We start from the raw sequence: 19,925 nt of genomic DNA on the forward strand, positions 1-19,925 counted from the left end.
AGTACCTCAAACTCTCTTAGGAGCTGAGTGGCTTTCTCATGAACAAGTGTGTGTCACCCCCTCAGCATGTTTAGTGAGATCCAAATGCTTCCAAGCCACAGAGGTTTCTGTTATCTGCTGTTCCCTTTAATGCACCACAGTAGTGCTACCTGATGGTGAGGAGAGTTTGTTCCATAAATAACCAAGAGCTTGGGAATATTCACATTTAAACTTGGTTCTTACTTATGCATATCCATCCTGCTTCCACATGTGAATTTTTTGTTTATTTGACTTGCCAATTTCCTCTTTTTTTTACCTTGTTTTCTTTAGGAAAGGGTGAAGGGGCAGAAAAATAGAAGTGCACCCCCTTAAGAAAAAAGAAAAATTAAAAAATGAAAGCCAAAGTGACAAATAGATGTAGCACACCAACATATAGTGCAGTCCAGCAAAATGAATTAATGCTGATCTTGACTGCTCACTCCTGAGTGATTTAGCAAGGAACAGATTAGACAGAAGACTTGAAAATACTAAATAATTGAATCAAGCTTTTTTCAGTACTCAAGCCTTTTGATGCAGGGTATTATTTTGTAACATCTCACCGTTTGGTAAGAGTGTTGCTGCAATGTGAAAATGCTTTTGTTTAATTTTTGAAATGACCAAGCTTTGTTTTTAAAGGCCTGGACTCCTAAACATCAGTGAACCAGCCACTCAGCCATGGTTAGCAGATACTTGGCCTAACACAGGGAACAATCACAATGACTGCTCCATCAACTGCTGCACCTCTGGCAATGGCAACAGTGATAGCAACCTCACAACGTACAGTCGACCAGGTTAGATTTGTTTCTACCTTGCTAAGGAACCTTCTTTACAGAGTGTGTGCTTCTAATACCTGAGAGAGTGTACAGGTTTGTGTGGGTTTCATTTTCAATGCTTTTTAGACTTAATATAGTGTCTCCTCTATGTCATGATGGTGCATTTGGTCCCTTTTTGGATCCTTTCTTGGTGCTATTTGGATAGTTGTAGCAGGCTTAAGGACCCCCTTCAAAGATCAATACTGCCAAAATTCACAGTGTACTAATACATTTTGGCTTCTGAATAGAGCAGATAAGGTCGTTTTTGGGTTGTTCTGTACATCCTTGTTGCTTGGATGGAGAAAGACCAAAATGATGCCAATGTGGTTTTCCTTCTGGTTTGGATGTGATGGGAAGCAAGAAATAAAACATTGCAACAAAGTCAGTCTGTTTTGGCACACTCAGAACTTCACTTTGAGTGCCATTCTGAGCAAAATTGGATAGCTGGTGTTCTGTTTAGAGTGTGTGAATTAAGAAGTTAATTTCACGCACTTAAAGCAGTAGAACATTAAAAACATTACATTAAAGAATTAAAACAGTACCAGTTGTTGGATTAAGTGGTAGTTCCTGGGAGCTTGAGCAGGACTCAGAGAGCTCTGGAATAAAACCTCATGAGTTCTGTGGAAGACATTTGAGGAAATACATCTCAGAGTGCTGACTTGAAAATTTTGTTTTAAACAGACCTTAGGTTCCTTTTGGTTTAACCTTGTGTTACTGGTGAAGAATGAAATAAGTCTTTTCCACTACAAGTATCTCTACTGGTTTTTACTGGTTTTTGCTAGTAGCATGTCCCAGCAATCCAGAGGGGGAGTGTGTGGAGTCACACAAGTGCCAAGCAGCATTACCTCCTGTAATTAATGTGAAACCAGCTCAAATGGCTGGTAATTCATGAGTGGCAGTAATGGCAATTCATCTCCTGCAGTAATGCTGTCTGACAGTGACCAGTGCCAGCTGCTTCAGAGCAAGGTGTGAGATTTTGGCATTAGAGGCTTGTCTCTCACTCTGGCTGTGGATATCACATCCACCAGTACCTGTATGAAAAGATTTGTGATTCAGGGATAGTCCACCGTGGCAAGGACAGACATAGCATTCTGGTAAATAACAAATTCAGAAAATGAAGAGAAGGCACATTTTTTATGGTTGCAACCTCTTATAATATCTTGTATTGAACTACAATGGATTCTCCCTCATTTGAACCTTCATATTAAGCTTGGTTCTGTCACAAAGTGTTTCCCTCCTTTCAAATAGAACTTCAGGGCTTGTGGGTGTCACAGTGTGCTCAGAGTGATCTCTTCTTTCCTGGAAATTCTGCCAAATGTTCTTAATTCTGTCATCGTGGGCTGGTTTATGCTCTGAAGCAGCAGCAGTGGATATCCCCTCAGTAGCTGTGAATATGCAAAATAGCTGCATTTTTAATTACTTTTAAGTATAGCACTGTCTTCCAAGTCTACAGAACGGGAACCAATTGTTCCAAAAGTAGATGCCATAAAAATCTAACTAGATAAATCTTCTGTTATATAGGTAAGCCAATTTTAAGTACTTGTTATAAGGAATTCTAATGTGTCTATGTAAAAAATGTACCTACTGCATATACTGTATTCATTATATTGCCTCACACACAAATCAGATGTAGCTGCAAATGAAAGGAAGTAAAAACATATGTTCTAAATGACTCTGCAAGGGTATTGCAACAAAGCCAGAGGTATCGGGAGAGAAGAATATACTGTATATACTATTGCCCAGTATAATACAATAGACTTGGAAAGGAAGAAAGACTAGTATGCAGTAGGTGAGAGAAATGAAACATTTAAACTCTAGAAATCAAGAAGTTGAAGACTGTGAAGCAATAAATAACAGAGGCAGTAAAAACACCTCACATAAGAAGGAAAAATATATCAAACAGTAAAGCCTTCAAAAAAACCCACAGGCTGGGGGGCATGAAATGTGCAGTGATAAGTTCTATGTGGCATGTTCAGATATTGTTCCTTAGTCACTGAAAATGTGGATTGGTGGTTTTCTTACACAAGCATTATTTTATTCCCCTTTCTCGGGTAATATATCTCTAAAATATGTATGTGTTAGGGAATGTTTTTGAAATTGAAAATCCTCTATGTTTGCTAGTTGTTTCATTCAGAGTAATGGTAAAATCTTGAATTCTGTGTGTAGTTTGACTTGCCATCCTCTCCAGTAAATTCATTGTGGATACAGGTAATGGACTTCGAGTTTTGAATCAAATTCATTAGCATAAGTACCACTTCTCTTAAAAGAGGAAAACTATATTCCTGGTGAGCGTTATGTAATTACTGATGCATTAACCAACTGGAAAATGAGAATTTTTGCTTAAGGATCATTGAATGCTGGTTCCACTAAGCCTTCTAACTGCTGACCCACAGACTACTTTACTTCATTCAGTAATCTCCCAGTGGACTGGATGTGGAGAGGAAAAAAATGTGTGGGCTTCGTGTCACGCAGTGGGAAGAGAACATGGCAAGGCAGGGACACTGTTTCATGCAGTGGCCAGAGCATCAGCACATGCCAATTTACTGTCTGCAATAAGTGGTGGGCTCAGGATGTCAGAAGAATGAATTCATGCTGTTTATATGAAATATCTTTAGCATACAAGACAATGTATTACTGTGCTATTACATATTTTACAATATCCAAAGCAACTGAAAATCAGCAAAAATTCCAGATTGCTTTTCTGCCTTTTTTGTTTCAAATTAAAATATAAGATTGTACAAGCAAACAATGATCAAATAAAGACTTGATACTGGGTACAGAGTTACCTTTTACATTGTACTTGTTTTTCTTTAATTCTCTTAAACTGTTGTTTTTCTTTAATTCTCTTACATGTAATAATTTCTAAGTGTGTTTCATGAAAACCTATTGTATGTCTATTTCTTACAACAAATACAAGAGTGTATAGATACTGTTTAGGTGACATGAGTTGAAGGTCTTTTTTAGTTACTCCTGCTGTTAACTTTTGGTTGAATTTCCTTTGCAATACAAGTGATTTTAATCACAATTACTAATTGAATATATACACTGCTATGAGAATAATGTCTAAAACCATGAATGATTATATGGCCACAATGGAAAAGCCCAGCAAGGTAAGTAGATATAATTGTAGATATTGTAGATATAATTCAGCAGGTCTGAATTTACAGTGAATCAGAACAGTGAACCCTCCTTTTGGAGCAGTAGTGTATAAGGTAAATAATATTCTGTAAATTATTACATAGTGAATGGCAGTATCTCTGCCTCAGTGTGTCTGCTACATGGGTTCAAGCCATGCAGTTGTGCAGTGAGGAAATGTTAGAGGGGGTTTCATGGTGGTGTGGGCGAACAGAATGACCTTTTCTCTTTTCTCTCCTCTGTGGTTAGCCGATTGTATAGCAAATTACAACAATCAGCTGGACAACAAGCAGACAAACCTGATGTTGCCTGAGCCAACTGTGTATGGGGACGTGGACCTCAGCAACAAAATCAATGAGATGAAAACCTTCAATAGCCCCAATCTAAAGGACGGAAGATTTGTCAGCCAGCCTGGGCAGCCCACTCCTTATGCCACCACTCAGCTCATCCAGTCCAGTATCAGCAATAATGTTAACAGTGGCAGCGGGGACACCAATGAGAAACACTGGAAACCCTCTGTTCAGCAAAAGCAAGAGGCTCCACCCATACAGTACAACATTATGGAGCAAAACAAATTAAACAAAGGTGAAGAGCTTTTAGCTTGTTTCTCCTCTTTAGGCGTCAGAGGAGTTTTGACCTTCTGGTTCTGGGAGTCTAAAGCTTTCAGGTTCAGCAATTACAGGCTTCTGCAGTGCTTTTAGGCTTCTGCCTCTTTAGATTCAGAAATACACCGTTTGCAGTGTCAGAAAGTTAATTAGCACCACGATAACCTTTGTGATATTGAATTTATTGTGAAAAATAACAAGCTGTGTCTTTAGAAAAGAGTTAAATAAAATACATTTCCTGTGGATATGAGATTAATTTAAATTTAATAGTAGTTAAGGGATTGGTTAGGAAAGAGGCCAGATATTTTATTCATAAGCCAGATGCATGGTAGTCACATTATATTCTACCTTAAATTTTAAATAGGTCAACCTACTCTTCCCAGTTGTGGATGGAGACTCATTAAATCTACATGCTCATGTAAACGAATGAAATTTTGCATATCAAACTCTGTAAAATTGTATTGTGTTGTACACTGGGGGCACGAATGGAGTGCTCCAATTCATTTTAGACTTGTTCCTAGCAAGCCTTCAGTTCTGATATTGAGAGGCAACGCTGCCGCACACAATTTTGGAAACTAAATTCCTGTGTTACCCTGACTGAAGTTGTGGATCCAGAAGCTAAAAATAAATTTATTTCAGTGCTAATGGGAAATATCAGAATGTGCTTTTGAGGCCTTGAAGGCATGTTTCTTTAATATACTGTGTGGGAACTGGAAGAAATAGGTATGTGATTTCTTCTTTCTAGTCCTCCAGGCTACCATGCAACCTCTCTTAATAACCTGATTTGCAAAAAAGTATCCCTAGGAGTTGGACCCATTCTAACTTGGAACTTTTTGCAAGGCTGTAACTGAAGTGATCACATAGTGATAAGTGATCCAGTAAAAAGAGACATTTCATTACAAGAATGTTGATTTCTCTACTGGACCCATCTACTCACAGAGGAGTTCAAAGGGCAGTATAAAATGTCACACCTTCCCTTGACATAAACATGCCAAAAGAAAATTCAAGGGTTTTGGCTCCTTACTAGAGGGTGGAAGCTGTATTTTTTGTAATTGTTCTCTTTCATGAACTGTGTATTACGTACCTCTTTGGGAATTAAAACATGTTTGGTTTTTATGTGCTGGAAGATACTGCATCTTTCAAATTGTGTATATTACAGCTGCATATTCTCTAGCATACTGCAGTGTGGAAAGGCCCCCTTAAAGCATTGTCTGCTGACAGTCATATATACATATTTCAGAGTGCTGATTTACTGTTTATCCTCTGTGTAAACATATGCGGTATGCAGGGCTTCAGCGTGGTCTGTGGAATGCAGCTAGGCTGAGAAACTATTACAGAATACACTCTGGTGTGAAATTTATCATTTTGCTCTTTTTCCTATGCTTACATTATCACAAACGTTTCTGCAGCAGATGGGAACTGAATTCTTAGTTTTGTTTATTTTTGTTTTGATTTGCTATTTTATGAGTTGATAGTCTGATCTTGGTTTTCTCATTTCCTAAGTCAAAGCCATCTTGCTGCTGATTATACCTATAGCTTTTGTGATGGGAAGTAACTGTTTTGATGAGTTACATGCTGTGCTTCATTGTCACTACTTTATGTCCAGTGGTTCTGTTTATGACGCAGTTTTATTTGCTGTATGAAGAGTAACCTACCTCCTTTCTGTTCTCTGTAAATTGTAATTGCTTTTTAGCACAAAGGTATTGTTCTGCCAGATGAGCATTTTACTTCTGATGAAGTTTTACAGATCTGGTTGCCAGATCTAGATTTAAAAGTAATAAGTGTATACCAAGTGCTTTGGGACTGGATAGCAAAGTTATGGTAACAGCCATTAGCAAAAAAGGCCCTGCCTGTAGAACCTGCATGATCCAGTGTAAATAAAAATATCCTTGGAGCCAGCAGACCTGAAACAAAGACTCCTTCTGTTGTAAGCCAAATTCAGTTGGAGCTGCATTGTTGCTTCAGCAGATCATTCAGCCCTTGTCATACAGAGCTGGCTCTTATGTGGGTGTGTCACCTTTGAAATACCAAAAGTAGTCACTGCAGTCCATTGGTTGCTCTGCATGCATAAATTAGGCAGAGACCATCATTCAAGATGACAGTATTTGTGTGCAAGATGCTCACAGACAGACAAATAGATAGATTCATTGAGACTTGATGGTTGCAGAGGCTTTGTGGAAACCTTGTGCACAGAATCCATTTTACTCCATTTTATCTGTGCAGCTACTAAATTCCCATGATTTCCCCTAAGCCTACAATAAGAGGCAAGATAAAAATAAAACACGATTGCAGGATGATTTTTTTCCTTCAAAAAATGAATTTGTTTCTAGTTCACTACTTAAAGCAGATCTTACTTTGTGTTATAAAGCAAGTATGTAAAAGTAGAGGTGTTCCTGAAGGGCAGCATTAACCATACCATTAAACTTGCAGATTACCGAGTAAATGACAACATTGCTCCAACTATTCCCTACAACCAGTCTTATGACCAGAATACAGGTGGATCCTACAACAGCTCAGACAGAGGCAGCAGTACATCTGGTGAGTACCTGCAGTGTTTTCCAAGCCTCAGGCTTTGTGGTGTCTGGATGCTGTAGCTGTGGTTAGCAATATTTGCTGGGCTTAGAGAAGGAGTTATGGGGAGGAATGCATGGACAGTAGATGTTGAAAAGCACAAAAACTGTCCCAGTAAGTGCCTGTATTTCTGTTACATCCTGAGGATTGCTTAGTGTCATCCAAATGTCAGTTAAGTAACTGATTTTTTGAAATTGTGAAAGTCATGAACTCAAAAAGTGGTTGGATTTCCTGACACTGATGGTGTACTGGGTAATGTTGTGTTTTCCAGATGGGCAAGTCATAGCAATTTCTTTCCAACTGTCACCAAAAAAAAATAAAAAAGGAAAAAAGGATTTTAATCTAAGTGTTACCTTCCTTGTACTTTAGTGACTTTTTTTGTCATCTCTTGGGTCTACTTACCCAATTCATGAACCTGCTCAAGATACACAGTAGTTGAGTGATACCAAACAGAACTCTGCTTTAAGAAGTTTTTCATTTTGTAAATTAAACCCATGTATTTCATTGAGTAAAAAAGCATTCAGGCATGCATGAAATTTTTGTAGGTTTCAGTCACTATATGTCAAAATTATTTATGTACATCATTTAGATATAGATGGTAGATAATTAAATTTCGTTTCTCATTAACATCTCCTATACAAACAATCTAAAAATCCTTTGTAAAAATCTTGAAACAAAACAACTTTTTGTGCAGTCTGTACTTTGGGACCACAGAATATGTTTTAGTTCAAAAGTTATGTTTTATCACTGTGGTATAACCTTTTCACTTCCAGGCTTGATTTCTGGTAGAGCTATATGAGCTAAACCAGAGACTACACACATGCTTGGTTTGGGGCTTTACTGTGAGTGTAGTAGTTAGGCTGTGTTTATTTACATCAAATCAATTTCAGGGTGAGTTATAGCCACAGCCACGAGGGCCTTGAACTTTACATCTACTACTCAAGATGCAGACTTTTCCATTCTGTTCTGCTGTTTTCTTTGCTAGTACAGTTGCCTTAATCCCAACCTGTGCTTTGTCCTGGCTGATTCTCACTAAGGCACAGCAGAGACATAAATATGTTGATGAGCCCTGCTGTGCCTCTGGATGATCTGAATTCTCAGTGGCTGGGAGGAGATAAGTACAGCTCCCAATTCTCCCAGCTGCTCAGCTGTGTTGTCCTGGGAGACAGCCTTTTGCCCATTCCCAGGTCTAGAGGATCAGGATGTGGTGCTGAGCCCGTGCTCAGTGATGTTAAGACTTGAAATTCAGCGTGAAACATCTCAGGGGTATGAACCATGCAAATTAAAAATGAGAGGGTGTTGTTCTCCATGCTGATACCTATTAGGGTTATTCATAACTCTTAACAATTTATAGTCCTATGCCAAGGACTCTAGCAGGAATGAAGCAAGCTGACCAAAGTAATAAATTAATTGTGTTGAACTGTGTATATATCATGGTGCTTAGGATACAGAATGCAGGTCGCCTTGGGATAGTTAGTGTCTTCCTTGTTCATACTAAGATACCACAAAAACAATTTAACATAGCTAAAACATGTGTATCTGGCAGCTCATGTGAGATGATAATTATCAGAACTATTTTCAGTAAGAGTGGAAAATCTGAGACAGCAGAAGTGAAAAAAAAAACCTTCCTAAATCTCTCTGCAGTATATTTAAATCATGTATATAATACTTTACTGTGAAAATATAAAATCATGCCTCAGTTTAAGAGAGAAATGTGAATGATTCCAAAACACTCAAAATCACAGTGACTTTATCTACATAAAAGGAGTTTATCTGTAAGAAAGATGTAACAATAGCAAAGAAGGATTAAAATGTATAGATACCAAGGAACAATGGTTGAGACAGTTCTCATTTTAGCCATGTCCAAACTTAAAATTTGCTGCCACCTGAATAATTGGTCTTATTCACAGTTGTTTGAACTGTTAAAGCTGCATTGCTTTATTATGAGCTGTAATTTTCCAGTAATAGTAGTTGAAAACATTGGTGAAATACTTCATCGATCTTTATTTTTTCTTCTGTTATTTTAGTTCTTCCAGCAATTATTTTCAACTGGACCTGCCATTTAGACTAAAAGTAGTAATTTCATTGTGCCTAAAATGTTTCAGTGGACAAGTACAAATTACCGATATTTAGTGACTTAATGCAACAGTAGAACTTTAATGGATCATATCTGTATCATATTGTATTTTAGGTTCTAGCAATTAAATAGGATAAAGGCACTTCAGAAAATATGTCTACAGCTCATATGTTTTAGATTATAATCTTTAATGTAATTAACAGAAGTAGGAAGCTCACTCTTAATGACATTACGTGTAAAATTCATTTATGGTTTTATCGCATTTTGACTGTTTATTTAAAAAATGAAAGTTTTGTATCCCATGTGTCTTTTCCATGCTATGTAAAGTTCCTGCTTAAATTCAAGCTTTTAAATATGTAGATCAGCTCTACAAAGAGGCTATAAGCACAAACCAGTGTAAAAAGAAGGAATGCCAATTTGCTCAAAACTGAACAAAACAGTAAATTCTCAAAGAATGCAAGAGCATCTGGGAAGGAACTGAAGTTGTTTTGCTTTTCATAGCTAGTGGTGAGGAGAGACTTCAAAGCATTACAAATACGTGCTGCTTTTTATTCCCAGGGAGTCAAGGGCACAAGAAGGGTGCTCGGACCCCAAAGGCTCCCAAGCAAGCTGGCATGAACTGGGCAGATCTTCTCCCACCCCCTCCAGCACATCCTCCTCCCCACAGCAACAGTGAAGATTACAGCCTTTCAGTGGATGAAGGGTAAGATTGTGCACCTCCTATTTTAATCACCAGTTAATTGAAGTGTGATTTGCCCTACAAGCTGGCAGCGAGACCTTCCTCCAGCACTGCTCTGGTGCTGCTAGTCAAGCTGTAGCATGGCAATTTGCAGAGCACTTAGTGACAGTGGTGTGCACCCACTCAGCACATCCTTACTGAGCTGTTCTCAAGGGCACAGAGAGCAGTGCTTTGTTTCTGAGCTATTAATACATGTATCACATATGCTAATTACACAGTACAAATTTAAGTCCTTATTTTCTTAAAAAATTAATTTTAGCTATGACCAGGAAATTCCTTGTCCCGTGCCACCTGCAAGGATGTATCTGCAGCAGGATGAGCTAGAGGAAGAGGAAGAAGATGAGCGGGGTCCTACTCCACCTGTGCGAGGAGCAGCTTCCTCTCCAGCCGCTGTCTCCTATAGTCACCAGTCAACTGCCACCCTCACCCCCTCTCCCCAGGAAGAGCTCCAGCCCATGTTACAGGACTGTCAGGAGGATCTGGGACACACACAACACCAACCTGACCGGAGGTGTGTGAATGCAAATGTAGCCAGAGAGATGTGACAAGAGGCATCCGAGCCCCACTGAAAATTCCCGGTGAATTTAGAGAGGCCAACAATTTCCCCGTTACTCTGTTGCTATTTAACTTCTAATCCAGGATGCTAGAACTATTTTAACATAAGAAATAAGTAATTAAGTTGCTTTGTTATTCTACCATGGGAAGAAATGCAGTATATCACTTTAGGGTACCTACGATGCTGACATAAGTTAAATTCACAGTCATCAGGTTGTTAAAGTGGTATCGTTAGCACAGCTTACCATATAATTACAGTTCCATTGTTTCCAATAGATTTACTGCATTATTACCATAAAATAGCATGCATTATTTCACAGTAACTGTGCAATTAACTTGTCACCAATATGTATGAATATATATAAATATATAATTTATATAACCTATAGATTTTCCTCCTCTCGTAAATCCTAATGCAGGAAATTACTGCTTGCAAAATTTTCTTAACATTTCCATCTAACCTTATTTAAAGGAATGACCAACATTAATAAAGACAGATATTTGCTACAGGGAAATTTTGTTTCTTCTCTGAGTTGCTTTTACAACTGTTTTGCATATAAACTCTCACAGCTTCTCTCCCATAAAACAGTGAATTCTGAATGAGCCCTTTTATGTATGATGCTTACATCTCTTGGCTTTTGTTAAGAAGGCACAGCTTTTCCATCCCAAGTGATGGGCTTTTATTATCTTTTTCCTCCAGTGGTTTGCACATATTGTTTATTGCCACAAATATATAAACTTACAGGCAGCATTCTATGTGGAATTTCTATTTTTAGCAAAATGTAAGCCTCTTAAAATGAAATTTATATGATTTTTCTGATTAGACTGTAGAGCTTTGATTTTTCAACATAAGTTACTGAATATTTATAGATGTGTTTTCCAAAATGTTATTTAAAAGTTAGGTCATCTTTCTGGTTCCCATTTTGTAAGTAGGAAGCAGTTATACATATTTTTTATAGGGGTCTATATCTGCTTTTGCTTTAGCTCCCCCTACTTGATCTGCCTTGATTTGTTTCCTTTACTCTTTATGGTTAACACTTGTACTGTGTATCTTTTCATCCTTTCCTCTTCCTTATCTTCCTGAGTCTTTAAAATCACTCTTTCCATTATGGGATGGCAAATTTCCTGTAGTTTCCATTGACCCTGGTGCGCTGGTCCACAGAAGTGTTCATTTTAATCACTTAAATTTTCTGGGTTGAGAGGTAAAGCTAGGTGGACACAAATGAAAAGGGGAAAAGCTACGTGACCAATAGTCATGAGTGACATTCCAGAATCTCTGTGATTTTCTGGAGATTGGGAGATATGTCCTGACATACAGAATGGAGTAGACACAGGAGCAGATGGGCACAAATGTGGATAACCAGCCAGCAGCTGTCTAGAAAGTAGAAATTTTGTTCAACACAAAAACTCCTGGCTGGTCACCATCAATGCCATCAAAACTTAGTGGCAGGGGAAGCTGGAAGGATGCTCCAATTTAGGCTCCTAGGGCATACCACTTCCTCTTTTCGTGGACTGAAAAAATAAAATTTGTATTTATTTTGTCCCTCCTACAATGGCTAAATCTAGCTTTGCTGAAAATCTTAGAATTTGTTAGTGCCTAATTTTGTCTTTTCCATCTTACTTTTTCAAACGTTTCTTTTTTCTTTTTGCTGCATCCATCTCATCAGTTAAAGTAGTCATATAATTCTATTTATTTGATTTGTAAGGCTTGGCTGGCTACCTGTTCCATCTGCTGGTGTTGATACAACCCAGGGCTGCTGTTGAGGAATTGGGTGTCCTGTGCTCAGCAGCTGTAACCCATTCTGGAAGGGTGGGGTCCTGTTTGAATGTGGTGTGGCAATACTTTAAAATTAACAATACATTCCACATGGTGCCCTTCCACATTGATTTTGGGTGTTTTGTAAACAGTGTATAGTGAAATGTTAAATGGTGTGTAATGAAAATAATGCCTGAAACGCTGTTTGTCATAATTTTATTAGCTTTACTCATAGTTCTGCTGGGTGTTATTTACTATGGTAGTCAGAACCAGGCCTCTAGAATAGGATTCTGGTTGTGAGAGTGAGTATTTCTCTGTCTAGTGAGCTTGCTGGAAATATAGCAAACTGAAATACAAACCTGTGGTCTGGAATAGTCAAAAAGCAAGGAAAAAATCTAAAGATTTAGTGGCATAGGAGGTAGTATCATGTTGAACCCAGAGCTGAGATAGGAGACAATGTCACTGTGAAAGCGAGAACCTGCATCAGATAAAGGGAAAGAAGAATTGTTAATTCTGTGTGCCCGTGAACCAGCTGCTCTCAATTAGCCTATCCCTAAAGCTTGGCAGCTAAACTACATTTTCAAGAACCCTAACATATTTTGTAACCAGTTGCCTGTCTTCTAAAACCAAAACCTAGAGAACAGACAAATATATCACAAGGACATTTGTCACAAGAGCTTTAAATTCAGGCTGTAAGACTTTATTGGGCAAGGTCTCTAGACAAAGCAGGTACAGATTACAGGCAGCAACAGCTTCTGGGATTTGGGGGTGCTGTTATAAAATTATTATTGGATATTTATCCCTATTTTTCATTCTGTTCAGTACTTAATGCAGCAAGTGAGAAACAGTAATGATGTAGTCCAGGGAGGATCCAGTTGTCTCTTCCCATGGAGTCATAGGTCTTTCCATGCTAACATTTCTTTCCAAAATTAACATGCATTCCCATTTATTAAAATAAAAAAATGAATAAATATATTTTAAAAACCAACCAAAAATTGCATGTCACCAATACAAAAGAGTTGATTTAACCATGAGAGTCACCATTTCTCAATGAGATAATAAGAGGGCAAAATTGACAAAGGAAGATTAAATTTTTTTCAAGGCGGGCTGCAGTAGAAATTCCTGTTGAGCACAGCCAGCAGAGAATGGGAGAGGCATTACTGCAGAAACTGTGTTTTCCTGCCAGACAAATGGCACTTAAAGAGTGTGTCTGTGTCCCCATGAAGAACTGTTGACAATGTTGCTACCTGGAACCTCTGAGTGAAGTATTAACTAATCTTGAACATTAATCTGATATCTTATACTTTGCCTCCTTAAGCTGGAGATACCATTACTGACAAATCAAGATCAAAATTAGTTTACCTATACATCTGTATGCACATTGCTACACCTAAGGCCTAGAAGTAACAGTGTGGTAGAAAATACTTTTATTTCATCACCTAGATCAATTAAAAAAAAATAATGAAGTTGAAGTCTCTCTTTCCATATCTTTCTGAATCACCAGAAGGTGGGTGGAGGGAAGATAATGTTAATGGAGCAATCTATTTGGATAGATGCATCTGTTGGCATCGATAGTTTCAAGCTATATGCTTAAAGTTATTTCAAGCTATATGTTTACTGTTATTTCTTTTGCTTATACTCTCAAGGGTGCACAAATAATTTTTTAAATAGCCACATGATCTGTAACCAATTTTTTGGTTACCATTTTCTTTGCTTAGCTCTACGTGTATTATTTAGGGAAAATGAATGGCTTTATCATAAAAGTCAGTGATAAAAGAACTGTATTTAAAAATCAGGTTTCTTTGTGATAGATTTCAAGCTATATAGCTGGCAGTTCTGATTTACAGCAAAAGTATAAAAAACCAAACCTGAGCATTTCAGATATAAATTAGGTGGATTTAAAAAGGCCAGCCAAGCTTGCTGGGAAATAAAAAAACTGTTTTCATCAATCTGCTGTTTTCTCTGACTTTGTTACATGATTTCAGTTCTTCTCACCCTTGTGTTTTTATGCAGACGTCAACCTGTGAGTCCTCCACCCCCTCCAAGGCCCATCTCCCCACCTCACACCTACGGATACATCTCAGGGCCCTTGGTCTCCGACATGGACACGGACGCTCCGGAAGAGGAGGAGGACGAGGCGGATATCGAGGTGGCCAAGATGCAGAACAGGAGGCTCCTGCTGCGTGGCCTGGAGCAGACCCCTGCCTCCAGCGTCGGGGATCTGGAGAGCTCCGTGACGGGCTCCATGATCAATGGCTGGGGCTCGGCCTCCGAGGAGGACAACATCTCCAGCGGCCGCTCCAGCGTCAGCTCCTCCGACGGCTCCTTCTTCACCGACGCCGACTTTGCACAGGCCGTGGCGGCGGCCGCCGAGTACGCCGGGCTCAAAGTGGCCCGGAGGCAAATGCACGAGGCAGCAGGAGGTGGGTGATCCTCTGCTCCATGGCAGTGTTGGGGTTTCCAGCTGGTCAGAGTGACCCTGAGAAAAGTTACAAAGTCTTTTTTCCCAGCCCGGCACTTGAAGGAGTCAGAGCTCTTCATTTCTCAGTCTCAAGAGGAGAGACTGAGGTATGAAGAGCCCTGACTTCTTCTTGTTTATTGTTTCTTATCTATAAAATTCTTTCTCTTGTCCTGCCAAGGTCTGCTCAGCAGGACAGTCCAAGGTGCTCTCTCTGCCCTCGGGGCAGTGTTTAATCTTTATATTAAAAACTACTTGTCCAATATTTACAATTACTTTCCAATACCTATCACCTATGTTAGACAGTGAGCTTCTACTCTAAACCAATCCAAAAGTGCCACCATCACAGCAGAAGGTGGAGGCCAAGAAGAAGAAGGAGAAAGGCTGGACATGCCCAGATCCCTCCATCTTGCCCCCTGAACCTCAATTCTAAAAAACCCCAAAATCTACTTTTTCACCTCAGGTTAAATTCACTATCGTTCTACTTAATTTGTCATGGCTTGCAGATCTTCATCTAAGGTAACTTGCTCCACAGGTCATAATCAAAACCACAGGCATTTTGGGCTCTGTGCCAGGGTCTCTGGGACCCCTGGCAGGGGTCTTGGCTGCTCAGGACAGCCAGAGGGATGTCCTGGATCCTGACATAGGAGAACCAAAAAGCCACAGCGGAATGAACCTGTCCATAGGCGCTTTCTGAACTCTTCTTCTTGGGATGTTTACAGGTCAGGAAGAGGCAGGACAGGAGTTTTGGTGAAACAGTTAAAATAAATTGCTGCTCTACAGTGTTTTTCATAAGTAGCTCGTAGTTCTTTGGTCTCACTGGTCACAGACAAACACCAGCCCTGCTTGTGGATTTGTACTCAGAACTAAATGAGAGAGGGGAAAATAAAGGATTATAGAAGTCTATCTTTTCCCAGTATAAGGCTCCCTGAGTTTTCAGTTACTCAGAAGAGTGTTTCAGCCACAAGAGAAGAAGATTTAATCCCTCTCTCTTGAAGTGTCCAAATAAATAGTAAACCTTTAGATTCATATTTTCCCTGTTTTTTTTTTTTTTTCTTTAGGAATTCTGTTCAGGCTTTTACTGCTTTATTATTGGGATGAGCTGGGTTTGTGTTGGTTTCATATTTTGATAGCTGTTATTGCTATCAAAATATGAATTGCATTTTAAATTATAGAGTATGCATATGCAGCAGGGCCTTATGCATATGTTTGCGTTTTCACTTTTCCTTTCTCCTGAAATACCACTGAACATATCAAACATGTTTTTTGAAATACTGTATTTTTACAACATACTGGATACTAGTAACACTGGATATATACAGATATACTGGATATATACAGTAGCCTTACTAGGCAAAGTGGATATTGTTACAGTTCATCTAAAGAGTACAGCAGGCTGGCATCCTGGTTTCAGGCAGTTCCATGAATGTTTTGACAATCAATCCCGTTAAACTGCCAGACCTCAGAAGAGGTACTCTGTCACAACTGTGTCCACCCTGACTCCACAGATTTTCAACCTTCCTCCCACTTCAGATATCCTCTCCCAGTTAGCAGTCCTTTGTTTCATTTCAACACAGCTGTTCATCATGAAGAGTGAGAGGGGAGGTAATTTAGTAATTCTGGATGAAATCCTGACCGATTGAAGTAGGTGGCAAAACTCCCATTCGTACCCACGGGGCCAGGATTTTATCCCTTTTGTACAAATAAATTCCTATAAATATGTGTAGAGGCTTACATGTTTAGAAAAGGTCTTTTTACATACGTTTGCTAATATTTTTGCAACAGTTAAGTTCATGTTATGCAATGATTTATATATATTGGTATTGTGTGTGCCTGACTGCATGTCCTAAAAACACGACACTTCTTATCTGCAAATAATCTGTGATAAAATGCCAGCCATCCAGCCTCAATGCATTCCTGAAAATTCACTCAAAGTGGCAGAGGAGACTTCTGTACCCGAGACCTGCTGGTCACTTGCTCTGTTTATGGCAGGGGTGACCTTGTGTGGCCCAAGCTAGGGGAGGGGCAACCTGAAAGGGAAATGTTCTGCTCTTTCCAGAAACTGGCTGAGTGGGAATCCTGCTTGTGCTTGCCTGCTGATGGATTTCATGCTCCTGGGGCAGGACCTACCAGCTACCAAGCAGCTGGATAATTTCTGTGCATCCAAGCCAGCCTGCCTAATGATAGGATAGCAAATGCTCCGATTTAGTTACAGCTCATTCTAAAACTGGATGAGCTTTACTATTGTTCCAGCAGTGTATTTTTAGGTTTTGTACAGCTAGAGCATTCTAATGTGAAAAGAGAAAGTATGAAAGGTCTTATTTTAGGTGAGAAGAATAATGGCTATTGTTCTATCACCATTTCCAGGCCGTAGACATTTTCATGCATCGCACTGTCCCAGACCCACCAGCCCTGTATCCACCGACAGCAACATGAGTGCTGTTGTAATACAGAAGGTCCGACCTGCCAAAAAGCAAAAACACCAGCCAGGACATCTGCGCAGAGAAGTCTACACAGATGGTGAGTCCACTGAAACGGGTGAAAGCCTCAGTGAACCTTTCTAAATGTGCGTGCGCGTGAAATTTTTCCGCAGACATAACGCCGCGTTTCAGAATTCAGTGATTTGTGTTTCCTGTTGCTAAACAAGCTGAACAGTTTAATCATTTTAAATGCCAGAGTTTCTTAATACTTTACATTGATGCTGCCACTCCAGAGCCTTGCACCTGTTTTCTATAGTGTCCTAATCGGCTAATTACCGTCATTAGTTAAGAGCCCAGATAGCTTAAATAGTACAGTCATTGAGAATAATGCTTGGTTAGGATTAAAATCTTCATTCACGTGACTGGCTATTAAAACCTTCAGAAAGTGCCTTTTCCTGAAAAAAAGCAATTCACTGTTCAAATGGTGGGCAGCACAAATTCAGTGAATTGTAATCCTGGCCACAGCATTGTTGCAAGCGGTTACTTTGTGAGTGAAAGCAAAATCTAATCATCTTCTCTCGTGCCTTCACACACAATATCAACTCTTGCTGAAAAGGTAGTGCTTGTATTCTCTTGGGGGTGTAGGATGATAATGCAAACATTGTGATGTTGTCTAGAGAGAGCCTTTAATGAAAATGCCTCAGGTGGTGCAGCTTTTATTAAAGCACTGCCTTCCAGTTGTATGAAACAATCCGTGGGCTTTGTTGGAAATTCATGTAAGATAAATTCCCCAAGACTTAACCCATCTTGTCAAGTTTGCAGAATTTGCTAACAGGGGGAGATGTGGGGGAAGGGGAGGGGAGGGAAGGGAAAAGGAGAGAAGGGCAGAGCTCCCCACCTCCTGCTTCTCTCCAACAACAATCTGATTAGGACTTTCATTACCAGCCTGAATTTTTTCAAAGAGGGGCATCATTTGCCATTATCATATGAAAGGCTAATATTATAGATCCTTATCCAGGGTTACAAGAAGGGAGTTTTGAACCACTTCTCCCTGTGATTCCTGCCACTTGACGAAAAAATTTAATACAAAGCTCAAAGCACGATGAGCAGAAGTAATTTAGCGATGAGTGGTTGTCCGTGCTATTATCTGTACTTTATTGGGAGCATTTTCTCTCAGTAGCATCTATCTGATATTAGGCTGCATTAAATGCTGGCATGACACAGTGCACCTGGGCCTCTTGGATTGTGCCCAGGCCCCTTCTGTCAGCCAAACTGAGCTGTTGGAATATTATCTGATTTCAAGAGGTTATTACAGTGCTTTTGTGCATGTTTGCTTCTGTGAAAGGACAACACAAGGTGTAAATCCCAAAACTGTACCAGAAACGTTACGTTTATAAGGCTCCTGTAATGGCATTTCACTGGATTTTTATTGACATTTTATCAGCTTTTATTCTCTTGAAGAGAATGCTCTTAACTGAAATAATTGGCAAAGCATCAAGCCTCAATACAAACACAATAGTTAGGACATCAGAAATAAATAAATAAAGGTGTTTTATGTGGCCATTTGCTTCTAACACAGGGATAAATAAGAGGTGGGCCTGTATTTGATGACAGGTTTTTTGTGAAAGTAGTTATACAGATTTAAATCATAGAACCATTGTCATTAGATGTTGCAATATAAATTTGACAATCATGATCAATATTTGTTTTGTGTTATGTAGCACCTGCTTACTTCAGCATATTTTCTAATTAGGTAAGAATTTCCACTAACCTTTTTATAGTGCAATACAATGTGGTCATTCAGGGAATAGCAAATTATGGCTTTAATTCCTGCAGATCTAATAAAATCCAGTTCAAAGGTTGAAGGACATTTTTGGTTTAGATATTTTTTTAATTATTAGTTTTTTCCCCTCAATCTATTTGCATAAGTATATTTGGAACCTTACTGTACATTCTAACCATTCACTTTAATAGCCTCATCTAGTATATTGCGACCCTCTAGAATTAGCTATAAAGTAACAATACTGTAATTGTTTTCCTTAGGTGGAGAAAAGTATGGATGCATGAATGAAACATTTAAGCATAGATATACTTAGGTTTTTATACTGGCTTGATGACTATTATTTATATTTTTTTTATAGAGGAGTACCTGATACAGAGTGGCTTTTTTCCTCATAATGAGTAAACATATATGTGTTTGTAGTAGTTGGGAAATAAAAAGCAGAAGTATTCAATAAATAGTGAAAAGAGAAAAATATTTTCCTTCATTACTTTCTCAGGCTCTTAAATGGAATTTTAAAGAATTGCATAGAAAGAACTTTTTACTGTTCCCAAATTACCTGAATTAGTACTTGCTAGTACTTCTATGAAATTCAAGAGTAATGAAGAATTTAAATGATTAGTTGACAGGAAAAATATATAAGTAAATTAAAGATTTTCATGAATAGTTGAAAATGCCAGGAGTATTATCAGCAGCAATACATATAAATCTTTCAAAATTCTCTTTTTTTACTATCATCATACAGGGAAATCTGTGAAAGAGATTGGCCTTTCTGAAGGTGTGTTTGTTACTAATGTAGCAATAAAAGGCCTACTACTACCTATTTTTAAATAAGAGTGCTCTCTGATCTACTCCGCACAGTCCAAGTAGTAACAATTTTCTATTTTCTGTGAGCAATAGTTCAAGTCAGTTGCTACTTTATGTGGGATGGGATTTCAAGTCTCTTGTTTTGTTCCTTGACAGTCATCCAGGCAGTGAAATGTTCTTCATATTTGTTGC

General features: G+C 38.8%; 1 protein-coding gene across 1 annotated transcript in view; it reads left to right on the forward strand.

Annotated features, from left to right (window-relative positions):
- Window positions 1-19,925, forward strand: part of ROBO1 (roundabout guidance receptor 1) — a 288,045-nt gene that overhangs the window by 259,583 nt on the left and 8,537 nt on the right. Inside the window, exons 21-27 of the mRNA XM_059466209.1 lie at window positions 655-809; window positions 4,215-4,550; window positions 7,001-7,108; window positions 9,777-9,921; window positions 10,217-10,468; window positions 14,282-14,691; window positions 17,094-17,246. Of these exons, the coding sequence (XP_059322192.1) occupies window positions 655-809; window positions 4,215-4,550; window positions 7,001-7,108; window positions 9,777-9,921; window positions 10,217-10,468; window positions 14,282-14,691; window positions 17,094-17,246 (1,559 nt within the window). The remainder of the gene's footprint in view (window positions 1-654; window positions 810-4,214; window positions 4,551-7,000; window positions 7,109-9,776; window positions 9,922-10,216; window positions 10,469-14,281; window positions 14,692-17,093; window positions 17,247-19,925) is intronic.

This window comes from Ammospiza nelsoni, chromosome 2 (genome assembly GCF_027579445.1).
Source record: "Ammospiza nelsoni isolate bAmmNel1 chromosome 2, bAmmNel1.pri, whole genome shotgun sequence".
Lineage (NCBI taxonomy): Eukaryota > Metazoa > Chordata > Aves > Passeriformes > Passerellidae > Ammospiza > Ammospiza nelsoni.